Source organism: Protomyctophum bolini (genome assembly GCF_963924005.1).
Source record: "Protomyctophum bolini genome assembly, chromosome: 7".
Taxonomy (NCBI): Eukaryota; Metazoa; Chordata; class Actinopteri; order Myctophiformes; family Myctophidae; genus Protomyctophum; species Protomyctophum bolini.
In genome coordinates, this window is record NC_137868.1 from 32,946,518 (window position 1) to 32,958,809 (window position 12,292).

A 12,292-nucleotide genomic window follows, 5' to 3' on the forward strand; every position below is an offset into this window, starting at 1 on the left:
ACAATCATTTGAGCGACAATCAAGTCAAGTAAAAGTTCCTAACCGTGGCGGCCTTGGGCTATGCTCACCTCTCCATAGCTGGCATGCATCACATGGTTCAGCACAGATGGGGAGGACTGCTGGGTCATGTGACTTGCCTGGACCGTCCCCTCAGCTGTCATGGCCAAAGGGTCCTTGGAGAAGGTGAAGCATCGCCAGGCTGTGGCATTCTAAAGACATGAGGGATGGAACAATTAGATACCAAACCAATACACATTTTACACATGCACAACCTACTTTGTCTTTGTAATGGTGCTCACGTCAGCAACGAACACTTAAGAACCTGGCGGCTGCTTTTTTACACTACAGTTTTGCATGGTAAACATTGTATTCACTTACTGCACTGATTACCAGGCGGATGGGCACGGTGGCATGAGTCCTGTTGAGAAGCTTTAGACGAAGGGATTTGGCACTGCCACCCGACAGGTCCCCGAAGTCCAAACACCCAGATTTACCAACATCAACCTGATAAATTGTTTTATTTTAGATTAGATGCAATATAAAGTCAAATGTAACAGTTATTTATCAAGCCATGAGTCAAAAATGTTCTGGAGGAATATATTTATATGCATTACTCATTACTGCTTTCTGTAAACAGTAAAGCTGCGTTCAGACCTGAATACATATATTTGCCTCGTGGATGAGGATCAAGAACATATATTATACAATATATTTTTTTGTTTAAAAAAAAGATAATTTGGTAACAAAGAGTCCATCTCCATAAATCAATCAATTCAATATCTTTGAGATATTGAATTTTGTCATTATGACCGCAAGGACATTGTTTTGGTGCTGAGTGTTTGACTGTAATCTGTCACATAAATGTAAAAAACAGAAACAAACTATTCAATCAAAATAATATGCTCCACAACCAGAACCACAGGTCACTCACCTCTAGTGCAGGGTTCTCAGCCACAGCAACAAGCACCACCCTTTTGGCGAAGACTTCGGCCCTCGCGGCGACCTCCGAGTCGGCCGAGGCGGGCCAGGAGGAGACACTGAGGACACATTGGTAGACACCGGCCTGGGGCGGTATGAACAACACCTTCTGCTCCTCTGTGCTCTTTGGGCCAATGATCGTCTTGTTCTTCACCATCAGCCACTGATAAGGCAAGCTGTCCACCTGGAGGGATTGTCATGGAGTTTTACCGTTTAATGTTCTGTGTTTGAACTCAAACCGTTTTAGTGAAGTTGTGAGACTGGGCCCACTTAAAAACAGATCGAAGCTGGGTCGTTGAGTGAAATGTAGATAGTTCTGAATGAAGGAATCTCCATTGTAAGTGCTTTCTGGTTCACCGAACGGAGAAATTGGAAGTGTTTCAGTATAAAGGTTTGAAAAAAGGTTAGAATAATCAAACACATTCTGCACCATTTGAGTTTAGTATGTTTTTTTGTCAATGTTTACAATATATCATGTCTGTGTGATATTGAAAGGTGAAGCTAAACACAGTTTAGCCCATTATAGTGAGGAGAAAATATTTTACTGTATTTTATAGCTGATGCCACCTTATTCCTGGTTTCCAGACACGGGAAACGGTAACCTTTAGAAATGAAACTATTTGATCTTCAGGAAAAATGAAAGAACTCCTCCCATTTAACCAATAATAAACGAGGCCATGGTACAGGACAGGTACATCTTGATCACCATCTATGGATGTTGTTGGCATAATTAAAAGTGTAGTACCTTAAACAATTGTACTAACTTAAACACCTGATGTGGTATACGATACTGCATCATCACAGCCTTGATTGTATCACTGCTTACGTTCTAAAATGGTTTCCAGTGATTAAAGATTCATCCAATTTATACCAAATGTATTATGTTGCTAGTTATCGGCGAGTTATCATGATTAAACAGATCATTGCGTTCCAAATAGTAGTTCTAATCTGATGTTATATAGCTAAATGTGACCAAGATTTGCCTTTTCAATTTAAATGAAAATTCTTCTAAATCTTTCACGCTGCACAAAATAATTTCCGAAGGCATTCATTTTTACAATTCACTAAAAACACCTGTGAGCTGTGACTGCTTACCTTTTCTCCATCAATGGCCAGGCTAGTGACAGTTATGGAGACCTGCTGCCATCGCTCAGAGGGGTTGAAAAGACTCAGGGAGGTCTGGGAGGCGATGCCCACACAGCAGGCATGAGGGAAGCGCAGCTCCTCTGGTACAACCACCTGGCCTGAGGACATGACAACAGGTCAGAGGAGAGGTGTAGAGCTGACACCAGGTAGTGTAGAACTTGTAAAAATTGTCTTTGAATTGTAACTCCTAACCTTGATGCAATTTCAAACACCAAAGAGTAAAATGAATATGAAAGATGATTATTACCCCTGCTAAGATGCAAAAGACAAAATGTAACTAGAAAATAATTGCACGGAAATCGCACGCCGTGTTAAGATTTGAGACATTGTTGAAAACGGAGCAATCCTGCAAACTTTGGAAGACAATCTTAGCCATCGTGGATGGAATATGGGGAAGCGGACAGATCCATGTTGATCACATGACTATAGAGATTGTGTGTACCAACTTGCATGATGTGTGGATAAAATGTGTACGAGTAATCTACAGAAATGTGTTTTGCAAAAGTCTGCCTCATGGTGGCGCTATAACAGGCCGTTGTGGAAAATTTGGGGCAGAGGTTCGTTTTTGGCATCCAGGGAGTGTGTGTGCACAGTGCACACTGCACAGTTTGGCATCAACCGGGCAAACAGTGCCGGATATTAGCTGTACACGGATGGACGGACACACACACACACACACACACACACACACACACACAGACGAGTGCATAACATACGCTCTCCCCATGCCTTTGGCCTGGTGGAGACAATTACAAAATGTAATAGAGGTTTGCGTGAGAAAAATATTGAAGTAAAAAGTAAAAAAAAAAATCCTACTTCAGATTGAGACGTTCACAAAATTGTGTTTTCATTCCGACTTTGCTGTATAATTACCAAGACTGTCTATTTCTACCTTTAAGTTCTTCAAGACCTCCAGTCATCCATGGTCCGACACCATGCTGACTGTAAGGTTTCCCCATCATGCCTAGGTCCAGGTGGTTCTGATGAGGTCTATGGAGCTGGTGGTACCCACCAGGCCCAGAGGTGGTGTGCAGATGCCCCAGAGAAGGTTCGCCGGAACGCATGCCTTTAGTAGAAAACAAGCAACAACATTTATTATATTCCAATTACCCAGTTTCACCTTCGTGTCCCATTTCTGGTAGAACAATTTGCCATTACTCATGACAAAAATGGAAACGGAACGTGGACAAACCTGAAGTGGGCACACTGTAGAGACCGTTCCCCGCTGCTCCCACTTGGTAAGCCCCAGGATGTAACAGAGCTTCAGATCCCAAATACTGTTGTGCCAGCTGGGACCCGAACAGAGAGTGGCCTGTGAGGAGAGACTGCACGGCTCCATGGTGGGGCAGGTCGACCATGTTGGCACCCTGGGGCTTAAAGCTAGGAATGGGCACATAACGCAGGTCCTCTGAGGAGTAGGAGGGAGGCATGCCAAAGCCACCTCCAGGGTACACTTCACTCGCCTGGGTTGAGATTGAGCCGGCAGCCCCCCACTGCTGGGAACTCTGAGGGGCTACGGTGCTGCCAGGCTGCTGGATGTTGAGATTGCTGGAGTAGCCCGAATCGACTTTAGTCAGCTGTCGAACACCAGGCTCAGTGAGGTGCTTGTGGTGAACGCACGCTTGTTGGAGGTTGCTGGTTCCAGTCCCACTACAATGACAGTTACATTCACTCTGGCTACGACTGCAGCTGAGAGCCGAGCCGCTGCGCAGCGGTTCTGGGCTTTTACACGTGTGTGGTGGTAGAGGGTCAAGACTTTTAGACTGGTGAGGTTGTAGCTGGTCGAGGCTTTTGGACGGACTGGGGATATCCAGGTTGGATTGTGCTTCTGGATCCACTGGAGGTGTTGGACTAGCCCTGATAATAGTGGTGCTCAATTCCATGGTGTAGTTATTCTGTAGAAAAGAAGGAAATGGAGGCGATCATCAAAGGCTTGAATTAATTTACGATGTAAAATTGTGACAGTGGTGATGCAGTTTGACAACACACTGCAGCTTTTCATGCTAAACACCACAGCTTTTAATGCTAAAGGAGACATGGCCCAGATGGCCTAATCAACATGAGTTAGACTTTACTATATTAGCGTCCCTCACTTCACACAGGTGTGATTTTTTTAATATAGAGTATAAGTTGTATAAATGAATAGCTTATGAACTTCAGTTCATAGGTTTAATTGTGATCATGTCAGATTATACTGTATATTAGGGTGCCTGGTAGTGCAGCCAGTTAGTGCACTAACCACATGCTCCATGTGAGTCACTAGGACTCCAGTTTGAATCCAGCTCCAGTCATGTCTTGCATGTCTGCCCTCCCTCTGCCCTCCTTTATGTCCAGTTAGTTTATACCCTCTCATAGCTAAAACATCACATAAATAAACTTCAAATGGATATGACATTTTTACTTGAGGTTATACGTCAGAAAACAATGAATACCAACTTTGTCTATTTCAATCAAATGTGTGGGTGAAACACTGAGAATGCAACCGTTGAGAATAGAATCTGCTCAGTTATTTTTCTTTGCTTGACGCAGTGCAACCTGAACTCAATGCAGGCAGTGTTTTCAAAGGAAGCATTCCTTTGATGGCTGACAGCCAATGGCAATGCCTAATGCCTGATGGCTGTAGGTGAGCAGGTCATAAGGAGACATAGAATATTGATTAGTCATATTTAATGACAATTTAAGGCAGCTGGTATGTTATCACCCATATTATTTTACCTTTCTCCTCTCCGGTGTGGGTATAACAGTGCTGTCATTCATTGAGATGTATGTGAGCCTGCTGAGGCCGGGACTAGAGCAGGTGGACTGTGGGGAGAGCTCGGAGGTGGACTGTGGGGAGAGCTCACAGCCCTGCTGTCCGTCTGCCAGACCTGCACTGGAAGGGGGCGATGACACCGTCCTGGTAAGAGAACACCACAGGAAGGGAATGCCACACATCATGAGTACCGTACATGGAATAAAGATAAAGAAAATATCAAAAAAAAAAGATGCGGCGTGTTGTGAAGCTTGTAGATCGGCTATTGTCAGCACAAGAGATGCTTCTATAGACAAATTCAGAAACGGGTCTCATGGTCGCATCGGTTTAAACCTGTACCTCTTCTACTACAGTGAATGGTAGAGTAACTGATGTTAGTCTGCCTCAAACATTACTCTTTTACTATACCTGCTTTTTAACACTAACATTACAAAGATGCCCAGAACATCGGGATGAACCTGTGTAGTTCATGGCTGCTCAAACAGTAGTGGCAACATTCCAAAAACAAAACGGAATGTCAAAATATCCACCGCGGTGGCTGAGACCAGAGATACTAAGCATTTAAAGTATGAGGTATAAAGTACAGCAGCCTTGTGTTCATAAAACAGAAAGATTGGGTACTGGGTAAGACTGACGTTATGTATCTTTCAGGACCTTTCACTGCTTCGTCTCAACCATTACTATATGGATCTGGTCTCAGCCACCGTGGTGGATATTTTGACATTCCGTTTTTTTCTTTTACTTTTTAATGTTGACACTACTGTTGGAGCAGCCATAAACTACACAGGTTCATCCCGGTGTTCTGTAATGTTAGTAAAAAGCAGGTAAAAGAGTGTTTGAGGCAGACTTCATATGCATTACTCATTACTGCTTTCTGTAAACGGTAAAGCTGCATTCAGACCTGAATACCATCAGTCACTCTGCGGGTTTAAACTGCAGCTATGTAGGCTCCGCCTACAGGAAATACGTAAGCTGCGACCATGAGACCCGTTTCTGAATTAGTCTATAGAAGACATACTGGGCTGCCGTGGAATCCCAATGACTGAAATCAGTCGTTAAAGGAGAATTCCATACTAAAAGGCTTTCTTACCTTTCTTTGTAGTTGTTACGTCCCCACCAAAGAGGTCCAGGTGTTATTTTGTGCAAAAGCTCCTTATTGGCTATTTCCCCTACCATGAGCCCTACATGAATTGCATTGAATTGAATGTGAATTGAATGGGGCTACGGGGTGTTGTGCTAATTCGCTTATTTCCATCGCTCAAAATTATAATTTCTTTGTATATATCCTCTCTTCATAATGTAAATAATATCCCAAGCGGCACACTTTACTACTTCTTTCGATGGAAATAAGCAAATTAGCATAACACCCCATAGCCCCATTCAATTCCCATTCAGTGCAATGCAATTCATTGAGGGCTTATGGTAGGGAAAATAGCCAATAAGGAGTTTTTGCACAAAAAAACACCTGGACCTCTTTGGTGGGGACGTAACAACTACAAAGAAAGGTAAGAAAGCATTCTAGCATGGAATTCTCCTTTAAGACTGAGAACTTTAATCCATGTGAGTAGTCATGATGGCAGGTCTAGTCAATACAAATTTGTACACACTCATGTAGCATACATCTTGATCAAATCCTTAATTTGATATATTTGTAGTTGAACATGAACAGATTGCTTTCATGTAAGAGATTATGTGAATGCCGTACCCATCAGCACTGGGGAAGGATGTCTGACTAGGAGAGGAGTGGGTCAGAGGAGAGGTGGACGGTCTGAAGTTACGATGGGTCTCCTCCACACCAACTGCAGAGGGCACGGAAGAACTCTTAAACACTTCTAGTGAACAAAGACAAGTGATGTTAATGATCAGTCAGTGAGCAATGAGCATAACCGTTATCCTAGAAGGAGGGGGGCGCACACGCAGATCCGACACACCAAAGGTCCGAAGCGTGGGGACATGCAATGCGAAAATGCGATGGTCCGACATGCACTGCTCCTGTGCTTGCGGTTATGGTTAGGTTAGGGATTGAGGTTTCGGATCAATAGTATGTCGGAACTAAAGCCTGTACCCAGAAGGAGATGACAGATTTTGAGATTAATGTGGAGATACGTTTTCTGTCAGACAGCAGCACCTGACATGAAAGGTATAACAACGTATAGGTGTTCCAGGTCTAAATAGGTTAGCTGGACTCACTACCGGATATATGTATATATAATTTTTTAATCTTAACGATGTGGAAATCTGGTAGCATCACACACACACACTACAAGATCTAATCTTAAACGATTATTTCATCAGTCCCCACTGTACCGTTCCATACAGTAGCGGTTCAGATAAATGTAAGTGTACTTTGAACCTACCACATGCTAGTGGTTTTAACAGCGGATCAGATGTTGACATAGGCTCACATTTCACTTAACAGTCTATACCAAAGCCAGAAATGACATGCAAAGGTTATGCAATGCAGCAACCAACTCACCAAATTGAGTATGTGCTTGGGGGGTTTGGCAAGAGAAGTCGACGTGTTTCTCCACAGAGATTTGTGATGACAAAACACCTACAGCACTCCTGAGTGAATGTTTCTTCTCTGGAGTAAGGCTAGGATTGTCTTTCTGCTGCTGGCCTGTAACCCTCACCCTCTGGGTAGGGGGAGTGGTGGTTTTTTGCAGGCCCAACTGCCCTTTCCTCATGTTAGGAGAGGTTCCCAGTTCACCAGGAGAAGAAATTACATGGTTGTCCTTAGTATGCTCCACAGTTTGTAAGGAAGACCGAGTGTTGTTGCATACTAATTTGCCTCGGTTTTCTATCGAGTTCCTGTTTGAGGTGCTCGGAGTCCTTTCGTCAGTTTTTGCAGCAGCTGCAGAAGGCTTAACAATGGAGGGCTGCCCCGAGCCCACAGACCTTCTAGCCGCACCGGACCGTAGTGTCGGTATGCAGCTCGCCTTAGGCCGAGGAATAGAGCTTCTCCTTTCACTTTTACTACCTGAAGACAATGCATTTGGACCAGATCCCGACTGGTGTGTTGTAGTGCAGTTGGCGTCTTTTGTCTCTCCTTTACCATCTCTCTCCTCACCTTTCCTATTCAAGGAACCTTGTTTCAGATGATCTTCCGCTTGCTGGGCATTCTCCTCAAGAAGAGATCCACCCTGAGACCTCCTGTGAGACTTGTTGAGGTTGTCAGCCCAGCTACTTAGATCAAACGTGGTGTGTGCGACTGAGGCATCACCACTGTTACTACTGCTAGACTCAGACATTCTCAGGTACTTCTCTATGTCAAAGGCACTGAGCTCGCCAGCACACATGCTTCTCTGTAGTGTGTCCAGCAGGGCACTCCGGTCCAGTTGAGAGCAAGCCTGGATAGACAGAGTAGAGGCAAAACGTGACCGTTCAGATTTCCATCATAAGATCTGTTTTAAGGGTCAAGATGTAAGGACAGCTCCGATACAGATTATAGATCCATAACCAATTAATTCATCTCAGTCTTGCTTAACTAAATAATGTATTGCAATTTAAAAAAATCTAACATTACATAAAACAGTACAGTCACCCAAGGACTGATTTTGTTAAGATAACTCACATTTTGAAGTGTGGTGGCTTGGTCTGCAGCTCCAGCAGGCCTGGGCTGGTTGTTGGCTCTGCTCCTCTTGGACAGCTCCAGGATCATGGCGGCCAGATGAGACGGGTCTGCACTGATAGAGGCGTCGGCGATGGCTGAGGCGATGGTGCTGATACTCAGCAACAGGTTGCTGTTGGTGTCGTTGGGGGAGACGTAGCTCTCATTAGCCAAACCCGAGGCCCCAGAGTCATCTGGCACCACACTGGGTCCCGAGCGGTCCTACAAGTTGAAATAAGCACGGTACTGTAGATCAGATCCTGATTTTAACACAACAGTATTTATTGTCCATTACTGGGAGTCAACAAGGACTTTCGGTGACATTCCGTTTTGTTTTTGGAATGTTGCCACTACTGTTTGAGGTACCTTCGTTTTGTCGCAAGGTTCTGGATCAGTATCACCTTTAGGTGACATTCGATCACCTGGTGCTTCAATTGTCTTATCCAGGTCCTCTGTTAGGAAAGGAAATTGAATTATACGGTCAAAATGCCAGCATTTTATGTATTAAAGATGAACATTCAAATCTGAAGTATTACTTTCATAACGACAACACACCTGTAAAGTAATCTGAGGAATAACACAACTGTAAAATGATGTAGTAGTAAACAAATGTGAACACACCATGTTTCAGAGTTTTGTCTGCTTCACTCAATTCAAAGGTGGCGTCTCTGGAAGACAACTCTGAAGGACGGATCAGAGGAAATGGTTCCCTTTTCTCCGGAGATGTGATTATGTACCCAAAGGAGGGCTGGAGAGAGAAATAAAAAAATGTTTTACCGATCATAGTTGTCCTCTTCACAACTATTTATGACCCACTAGCTCAAGATAATAGCTCAAAATAGGACCAGAGAAAACACACATACGGCAACAAATTCCTGATGACTCAATTATTCATACAGATGTGCCCCCTTATAAAATCCAAAGCACAATAATATATTGTGCATTTCATCTGCTTGCTTACAAACGTTACCAAATACCAATAAAAATATCCACGATGGGAGCAACATTCTGGTGTGCAGATTTTATAATTTCATGTATGCACACCCACCACCAGATAAGAGTACTACACACCAGCCTACTCTGGAGCAATTGTTGTACGGAACTATTTATTCTATACAAACTTTCAGGCCATCATCATACATGGTCAGCATGATAAAAGGAGTCACTCACTTCACACAAGTGTGATTTTTAAACTGTCCACAATCATGGACAGCCAACTTGTGCTATGGAAGAGGACAGACTGAGAAAGAGCAAATTGTTATTCCAGCATCAACCAGGAGAAGAGAGTTCAACTGACCCTTTTGACCCCGTCTTCATCACTGCCATTTCCGAGACAGCCCATGGCCTCAGAACGTTGACCGAAGAACTCCCCTAAGGAGAGACGCAAATAGCTCTGGTTCCCCCTATCGAACTCAGACGACACCTGGGAGGCCCTCATCAGGACATGGCTGTTGGTGGGCAGCCTCCAGGAGGTGTCCGCTATAGTCTGACTACCACTGGCTGCTTCTATCTGCTCCTCCTGAAGGAAAGGGACAATTGCAATATTCACACAATAAAAAGCCATGTACTGGAGTTTGCAGTAAGCATGCAAGAGTTCCAGTAAAAGCGGCTAACGAACCTGCATAAACTGGTTCTCTTTCTCAAACTTCTCTTGGTCTTCAATGATCTTCTCAAGGGCATTACCTGTATATGAGATGCAATTAGTGTCAGTAAATGTTTATACCGGTAGTAGTTTAAAAAAATAAAATAATCACACCCGTGTGAAGTGAGGGGCTCTCTTGTCTATGTACATCATCCAATGAAAAGTGAATATACTTCATTAATGAATTTGTCAACTTATGTTATTATCTTTTAATCACGATACTATGTTTTTTTTTTAAACGTGTCTTTTTCGTATCGAATTTATGCTATGTATGATGTAACATGTCGATTTGCTCAGACACATATGACATATATTCTCCATGAATTGTCAATGGGAATTTAACGTTTGTGTAGGACGAAAATAGACGATTTGCTCAGACACATGACGTAAATTCTCCATTCATTGTCAATGGGAATTTAATGTCTGCAAGACGAAAATCCATTTTACATCAATAGCTGAATATAAAGTAGGAGGAGCTAGCACCCCTAAAAATAACTGAGGATAGAAAAAATAATCCAGAGGCCCCACAATCAAAAACTGGTGCTTACATCCAGGAACAAAGTCCTCGCTCTGGCCAGCATCCTCTGGTACATTGCCATCAAATTCCTTCTGAAAGGAAGAGTAGTAGGCCAAGTCCGTCACCCACTTCCCCTCTTCATTTTGGTACACCACACTTTGAGTGGCACCTAGAGAGAAGAGATGCGCAATGCAGTGACTTCACACTCATGTAAACAACATTCCTATATCAGGACTTAACCAAAATGTAGACCTGAAAACCTACCTATAAATAGTGTTTTAGTGAAGTTGCTTCTGAAAATCTACCTATAAATAGTGTTTTAGTGAAGTTGCTTCTAGGCAACCAGTGTTGTTCGTGCTTACATTTATGTAGTATAGTAGAGCAACACTCGTAGTCTTTTTGACGAAATGCTTATTAGTTTTAGTCAGTCTTAGTCATTTGGACGAAATGCTTCATTAGTTTTAGTCACATTTTAGTAATTTCCATCCTTGATAGTTTTAGTCTAGTTTTAGTCGGCGAAAACACCAAAGGGTTTCAGTCCAGTTTTAGTCAAAAATAAAAGATGTATTTATTTTTTGACCGTCCGTATTACAATCATATCTTAAATTTTATGATGACTGTATTTTATGATGACTGAACAGTAGGCCAGTGGTTCCCACAGTGTGGTCGGGGGGTCCCCCTGGGGTCCTTGAGGGAGTTCCAGGGGATCCCAGCAAAATGATAGTTAGAAACTCACATGTCTTTGTCATATTTTAATCAACCAAGAGAGCTGTTTAGCTCGTCAGCGTTAGTCTCGTCCTGAATCCTTTGTTTATTTCGTAAAGTCAGATATTAGTCCTGAAAAAAGGGCCGTTGACGTCGTCATTTACGTTATCGTCATGCCTGACGAAAAACAAACACTGATATAGAGCAAGGACTTCCAAGGAGAAAAATGTCTAATACTACCTACAACTACTTTTAAAACCACACCAGAAACATTGCTCTCCGACCTTGCTGAAACTCCTGTTCCAGGTTTTCTGGACAGTGGTTCCAGCCATCATCAGAATCCTCTGGTTCCTGGTGGAAGCTCTGTGAGAAATATTTGGGCTCCAGGGAGGTGGATAGGAGGTTGTTCTCGTCCTCACTGGTGTTGCCTGACGGCGCAGCCGCTCTGGCATCACCACAAGGTCCCCCCCTTAACCCTAGGGAAAGCCTGGTGCCTTCAGCTTCACTATCATCATCATAATAGTCAGGAGGCTGCACCTTAGGGACAGTAGGTAGCACAACGTTTAAAGCATTGAAGTAAAATTATCCAAATATCATAATTGAGCATGGCAATGGTCATTGCAAGCAAGTTACATAATATCCCACCCCTTCTACTCAGAATTTCAATGTGAATAATGGGCAGGTTCAAAGCTAGCTGCAATTTGCAACTCTAGACTTTTTATAATGGGATGAATCTAGAGTTGCTATACCCTCCATTGACTCCCCTCATCCAATTTGCGTTTGCGATCTGCTTGTATGAAACAACGTTAAATTCACCAACATTGCAGCTCTAGGCCAAGCTTGAATTATCCCCTTTCAATCTGCAGAGCTTTTGTTTTATAAAAATCCACCATAGACATTACTACTTTCTGTCAAGAAATTCTGTGCAGGTGATTCAAGCTT

General features: G+C 43.2%; 1 protein-coding gene across 4 annotated transcripts in view; it reads right to left on the bottom strand.

Annotated features, from left to right (window-relative positions):
- cep192 (centrosomal protein 192) overlaps positions 1 to 12,292 on the bottom strand; it is a 35,965-nt gene that overhangs the window by 15,684 nt on the left and 7,989 nt on the right. For all 4 annotated transcript variants that reach the window (XM_080768753.1, XM_080768754.1, XM_080768751.1 and 1 more), the window contains exons 14-29: positions 11,635 to 11,887; positions 10,677 to 10,814; positions 10,105 to 10,169; positions 9,784 to 10,005; positions 9,108 to 9,234; positions 8,853 to 8,938; positions 8,451 to 8,708; positions 7,353 to 8,226; positions 6,582 to 6,675; positions 4,840 to 5,020; positions 3,317 to 4,019; positions 3,017 to 3,190; positions 2,074 to 2,222; positions 932 to 1,162; positions 379 to 504; positions 69 to 209 (exon numbers count right to left, since the gene is read on the bottom strand). In XM_080768753.1, the coding sequence (XP_080624879.1) occupies positions 69 to 209; positions 379 to 504; positions 932 to 1,162; positions 2,074 to 2,222; positions 3,017 to 3,190; positions 3,317 to 4,019; positions 4,840 to 5,020; positions 6,582 to 6,675; positions 7,353 to 8,226; positions 8,451 to 8,708; positions 8,853 to 8,938; positions 9,108 to 9,234; positions 9,784 to 10,005; positions 10,105 to 10,169; positions 10,677 to 10,814; positions 11,635 to 11,887 (3,822 nt within the window). The remainder of the gene's footprint in view (positions 1 to 68; positions 210 to 378; positions 505 to 931; positions 1,163 to 2,073; positions 2,223 to 3,016; positions 3,191 to 3,316; positions 4,020 to 4,839; positions 5,021 to 6,581; positions 6,676 to 7,352; positions 8,227 to 8,450; positions 8,709 to 8,852; positions 8,939 to 9,107; positions 9,235 to 9,783; positions 10,006 to 10,104; positions 10,170 to 10,676; positions 10,815 to 11,634; positions 11,888 to 12,292) is intronic.